The sequence below is a fragment of the Physella acuta genome, unplaced genomic scaffold, assembly GCF_028476545.2.
Source record: "Physella acuta isolate Inbredline_101_S28 unplaced genomic scaffold, ASM2847654v3 ptg000440l, whole genome shotgun sequence".
Lineage (NCBI taxonomy): Eukaryota > Metazoa > Mollusca > Gastropoda > Physidae > Physella > Physella acuta.
In genome coordinates this window covers 264,029-270,720 of record NW_026731959.1, presented here as the reverse complement: position 1 = coordinate 270,720, position 6,692 = coordinate 264,029, and the positions used below count along the sequence as shown (strand labels likewise).

The following is a 6,692-nucleotide window of genomic DNA, read 5'->3' as shown; positions in this document are numbered from 1 at the left end:
GGAAGAACCTGGCCCCCGAACTGAAATTTGATAGTTAATGCGGCCCTCGGACTGAAAAGTTTGGAGACCCCTGCCCTAACCCATGAGTCTAACCATAAGTTATATATAGTGCGCTAAAGATACATAGTAATGTCATTTGCACTAAAAAAACTACAATTATAACAGGTCTGAAAATCAGAGCAGTTGCGTGACAGAAGCTATTCTGTCGATTATGCCACTCAGCGCTTGAACCAAGGTGAACAAGTAAAAATATATTGAATAAAACAAGATTGTTTTCAAATATTATAAAATATATGAGTATCAAGCAGGTTGCGCATTTCCTCTATCCTTGGCGGATATAGGCGCTTCCATTATAGGCTAGCGAGTTATTTTTAGAACTTAAAGTCACGCATTATCGGCTCCAATAACTATCCAGGTAACACCCTTCATTCGTTTACAGCTGGTTGAAAAGGAAATATCTTAGTCACATAAATACCACAGGCAAATACGAGCTAACATACTTTCTATTCATATCGCACTCTTGGTTCTTAGATCATAAGTCGGACACAGCTGGGTAAGTCGATTTACTTTTACACACTTTAAAACTCGACCTACACACACCCATTCGATACTAAGCGTTGTATTTAATATAGTCGTTGAAATACTTTTCTACGGAGATGCCGTAAAGGAAAATTGAATAATTTGATCATTCGGTCTCGAATCTTTAGTATGTCTCATAGTATCGGAGAGAAAACTTGAGTAATGTCCACACAAATGACGTATATAACCAAATGCAAAGTAATATGGACGTTACTTCATTACTTGAGGCAAAGTTTTATCACAATGTGACTGACAATTCACCACACAGCTGAATCACTTAGTTTCTTGAGTTACCTGATAATTAAGGTTTAAACTTTGTTTTTGAAAATGGTGACATTTTGTCTGCCATACCAAACAAATATGTTTTAACTATATATCTTTTTGTGTAAGATAAGGGTGACACTATACTTTCCCCACCTGCACCCACACAATTGTATTTATGTAAGCCTTGGCAGGGGGTGGGGATGTCTAAAACCCTTAATATCTATCAATCGAACCCAGGCTATTCAACTATTTAGGGCGTCAGTGCATGTCTGGTTAAACCCCAACTGGTTAGACCCTAATCTTAATCTAGATTTAAAAAATCATAGATATTTAACTTAAACTTTATTTACATAAAAATAAAGTGGAACCATTCAATTATATAACCAAAAAAAAAATGACTAAACACACTACAATTAAATCTGGACTTGCATTAGTCAATAATTAAACAACCAAACAAAACACCAAATAAACATACAGAGCAACCAAACGAAACAAACAAACTTAACAAACAACCAGTCAATTTACTTCATACACAAGTGGCGCGCGAAGCCCCACGTCGAAGCCGATCCTCAAGGTACACATTCTTGACTTGTAGTAGGATAAAAACAACGACCCTAGCGTTCACACGGGCTTATATGGTCGCGTTTAACGAAAGCAACGTAGCTGATGTCCACTACAACGTTCACACACAGATTCTTACTCAAAATAAATAAATAAATAAATAAATAAATGAATATATATATATATATATATATATATATATATATATATATATATATATATATATATATATATATATATATATATATATATATATATATATATATATATATATATATATATATATATATATATATATATATATATATATATATATATATATAATTCACCCGGTCAGATTTAGGTTATCGGCGTATATTTAAGTCGGTGTTGCGAACAAATTGTGTCATCAGAATATTACATTCAGCATAGTTATCAAATGTATGTTGTAATTTTAAATTCAATTTAAAATTCTAGAGTTAGGCAGTAAGGCTGAAGGTAAATCGCCTAAAAGTTTCTGTGTAGTCGAATACCCTAAATGACGTTGGTTCGGGAAAGCCCGCTGTTTTATAAGCGGTGCCAATACACTCTATGATTAAGTATCTTTTCGAAGATAAAAATAAAAGAGTTAGGAAAACTAAAATTTATTTGAAAGACACAAAAATAAGTCCAAATAGAAATATATATGTACATGATTAGCATGAAACCAAATACCTCCATGAAAAATTAAATGTTTTATTTCTACGTTAAATTTTGTTAGCATACACACGATTTGCTTCGTGGTTTATAAATAGGATAAATTAATTATATTTATGCCTGGTATTTCCATGCATAAAATTTTACTGCGTAGTATGTATTGATAATTCATGTTCACATCATGTTTTATTATATTAAGGTAATACAATAAAATAATTTATAGCTAAGGTAAATTTGATAAATTACATAAACGCAATTTGAGGTATGTTTTCATGATTTGATAGATATAACTAGTGGCCTACGTCCGAACACGAAATGCAGACGAATTTTTTTTAACTTCTCTTATAATTAATTATATATTAAAACAGAAAATAAAATTCATACATATCACGTTGTAAATAAAGTTTTTAAAAAGTAAACAATAATTTTAAATATTTAAATTACTATATTTTACTTAGTAAACTGTTTGATTGAAAATGAAATACCATTTAATATTTTGTTTGACTTTCTGATGATTTTTCTTTAGAAACTTGTTAATGCACAATGTAAAACGACGCATCTCATTTTTCTTTTCAGATATAATCTGATATGTGAGGCAGGCTGTGGCTCTTTGTATAGAATAATGACTATGTTTTAAATATATGATTTAAAATTATATATATATATATATATATATATATATATATATATGTATATATAGTTAAATTAAAAAACCCAACATGAAAACGATTTATCTATTTTTAAATTATATAAGGTAATAAAAACATAATTTGAAAGCAGTGAATATAACTAGAAAGTAAAATGCATCAAAATAGCAAAAAATTCAAGAACTAAAAACTCAAAAAACTAAGTTTTTCAAATACTTATAAAAATTGAATAAATTTAATTAAAATGGCCACCAGTTTAAAAACATGGGGAAAATTAATATGGGCTTGTAAAACTGGAACACTTGAAACAGTCAAACAAATTATTGAAAAAAACCCGACAATTGTGTACAAAACAGACGTAAACAAACGCACTATCTTAATGGTAGCTTCCAAAAATGGACATTCAGAAATTGTTGATTTATTATTAAAAGAAAGAAGTGATTGGTATAGTGTTGACTACAAAGGTAGGGATGCATTGGTGATAGCTTCAGAATTTGGCAATTTAGAAATTGTCAAGATGTTGATTAAAATTGGACATTCGACCATTAAGTATTCTGAAGAATGGGACCCATTGATGTTAGCAGCAAAAGATGGACACACTGACGTTGTCAATTTTTTAATAGATTCAGACTATTCTGTTAATCGAGTTCTAAAGGATGGAACAAATGCGTTTATGCTAGCATCAGCTAGGGGGCATGATCAAGTAGTTAAAATATTAATAATTGCAGATATTAATCTGCTGGATCAATATGGTTCGCATGCGTTGATAGTAGTGTCTCAAAATGGACACGTCAAAGTTGTAAATCTGTTACTGGATACAAATATTTCTAAAAACATTTTTATTCCGGACGGCACTAATGCTTTAATGTACGCTGCTCTTGAGGGACATGCCGATGTTGTAGCATTATTACTGTTGCATGAAGCAAATGCTGACGACGTCACCTGTAATGAAATGAATGCACTGATGTTTGCCTCAAAGAATGGACACCAAAAAACAGTTGAACTTCTTGTTGAGAAAACAAGTGATCTTAATGCTGTAAACAACAAAGGACGCAATGCATTAATGTTAGCTGCTGAGAACGGGCATACAGGCATCATTGAAATATTAATAGAGAAATGCCATGATATTTGTTACAATAATGGAATGACTGCATTATTGCTAGCGACAGAAAACGGCCACCTAAATGCATTTGAATTCCTTGTAAATAAAAAAACAGATCTAAATGCAGTGAACAATCAAGGACGCAATGCTCTAATGATTGCTGCCGAGAAAGGCAATACACATATTATGCAAATATTATTAGAAAAATGCAATGATAAAGATAATTGTGACACTAATGGAATGAACGCTTTAATGATAGCGGCAGAAAACAAAAACATAAATGCCATTGAATGTTTAGTAGCGAACATGTGTGACCTTAATTGTGTTAACAACGAGGGACGCAGTGCATTAATGATTGCCTCTTTTTATGGCTTCACAGATATTGTAAATAGTTTAATCAAGAATGGATGTAATGTAAATGTTAAGGACTATTGTGGGTTTAGTGCTCTAATGTTGGCTTGTCAGAGGGGACACTTGGCAACAGTAGAACGTCTTCTACGTCAATTTGAGATTATCGTTAACACGGCTAACAGACAGGGAATCAATAGTCTGATGTTAGCAGCACATGAAGGACATACAGATATTGTAAAACTACTGATAACAAATATTAACATTAATGCCGTTGAAAGTAATGGATGGAATGCTTTAATGATAGCTATTTATATGGGAAATCTACCTACTTCAAAGCTATTGTTAAAATTAGAAGCTATTGTTAAAGTTGATAAAATTAGATGGAATGCATTAATGTTAGCTGCCGAAAAAGATCTCATCGAAATCGTGCACCAAATAATTGAGAAAATAGATAATGCCAATGATGTCAACACAGATGGGTTTAACGCTTTGATGCTGGCCTCAAAAAATGGACGTCTCAGTTGTGTAAAGCTTTTACTCAAAAAATCAGATGTTAATGCAGTTGGAAGAGGTGGAGTGACTGCCTTAATGTTAGCCGCTCAGAATGGCCATAAGAAGGTAGTTAGGCTACTTATGAAGAATCATAGTGATGGAGAAGCGATGGACCATCATGGATACAACTCATTAATGATAGCCTGCCAGAATGGTCATAAAGCAGTGGTAGAATTATTAGTAAAATATCTGTGTAAAGTTAATGCAGTGAATAAAAAAAATGGTTGCACTGCTCTTATGTTAGCAACGAAATATGGTCACCTTGATATAATTGAAATACTTGTAGAAAATGAGTGTGATGTGAATACTACAACAAAATATGGTCTTAGTGCACTTGATTTTGCGCAAAAAGAAAACATTAAGGATTACCTGAAAGAGAAACAATGCAATCTCTCAAATGTGAGTAAAGTAACTTAGATATTTTTAAATAACTCATTCATAAGAAACTTAGATAAAAAAAACAACAGAAAATTGACAGCACGTTTGAAAAATATACATGTACACACACAAATATATATGCATATATATATATATATATATATATATATATATATATATATATATATATATATATATATATATATATATATATATATATGTATAAATAATTATTTATATGTATATATATGTGTGTGTAAAATCTATGTATTTATATGTATATTTTTTTTTACCTCGATATACATTTAATTTATTGAAAAACGAACTTGAAATCAACATTTCTGTATACAAAGTACACAAATATAATAGTTTGAATCTGATAGAAAGAAACAAGATTTTTGCTCAGTATGCTCAGTATGGAAACCTGGGTGAAGTAAAAGAAAATATCTGTAATTCTGAAAATGAAAATGTGGTTTACCTAATACACTGTCAAGTATGCGGTAAAAAGTATGTTGGGAGTACTAAACAAAACGTATTATTCAGAATCAACCAACATTTGAAAAGGATACAAAATGCATCTGTTAGTAACACAAGAGAACTTGTGTACCAACACTTTTCTAAAATTCACACGAAGAGAGACTTCAGGTTTTGTATACTTGAACACTGCGCGGTGCATGATGATATTTTGACCAGGGAGCAGAAATATATTGACGATTTAAATACAATGAAACCGAATGGTCTTAACATGAGAAAGGCTCGCAAGTAGGTACATTTCTTATTCTTTGGTAAAAATGGTGCTAGATACATTTTAAACATTAAACAGCTTATTTAACAAAGTTAATTATTGTTGATATTATCATGATACGCTTTCTTTACACAATAAGGGGTAGGTTTTCTTTAGCGCGGTGGTAAAAAACACTACTTAATTTGTTATCAATATTTTATCTCTACCACTTCTTTGGCGTGGTGTCACATCTACAACAACAGCTATACAAACAGTTATTAATGGGCAACACGCCTGAAGTTCAAACATAATTTATTTTGAAAACATACGTCAAATCAATACAGGGTATAATTACATGCATAATTCCAAGTGTTTCTTTATCTTCTTTTTCTTCTTTAAAAAAATTAAAAATAATATCTTACAATGTATCACTCTCTGTGTTTCCTTATTTTTCACATATTCATAATATTTTGCATCATATTTTTTTATATAATTTTAGCGTGGACTGGTTGGAGCAAACAACGGATGTATTAGATTCAAACACATTAAAGCAGGGTTGTGAAGTTAAATTTGAAGCGGATCTTGGAGAATTTAGCAGATCAGTTTTACTTCACTAGAGTGATGCTGGAGAAGGTAAAATTTTTAACTGGGTCGAACTTATGTTATATGAAACATTACTACATTATAAGAATATTTTTTTTAATGTAATTACTGAATTTAACGTAAATGCAATAACCCTCTATAGTTAAGTGAGTCAACCTCCGATGCGTGTCCCGGGTTGAAGTAACAATTTCAATGATTAAAAATATCTAAATATTTGAATTTTTTACAGTGATGTTGCACACGATGAATGTACTTA

General features: G+C 31.1%; 1 protein-coding gene across 1 annotated transcript; it reads left to right on the top strand.

Moving 5' to 3' along the window:
• Nucleotides 1-2,970: 2,970 nt before the first annotated feature.
• Nucleotides 2,971-5,148, top strand: LOC131943070 (ankyrin repeat domain-containing protein 50-like). The gene has a single exon (XM_059303080.1). The coding sequence runs from the start codon at nt 2,971-2,973 to the stop codon at nt 5,146-5,148; it is 2,178 nt and encodes a 725-aa protein (XP_059159063.1).
• Nucleotides 5,149-6,692: the final 1,544 nt, after the last annotated feature.

What these genes read in the sequence shown, in the direction of transcription:
- LOC131943070 (XM_059303080.1), top strand. Translation starts at nt 2,971, where the DNA reads ATGGCCACCAGTTTAAAAACATGGGGAAAATTAATATGGGCTTGTAAA.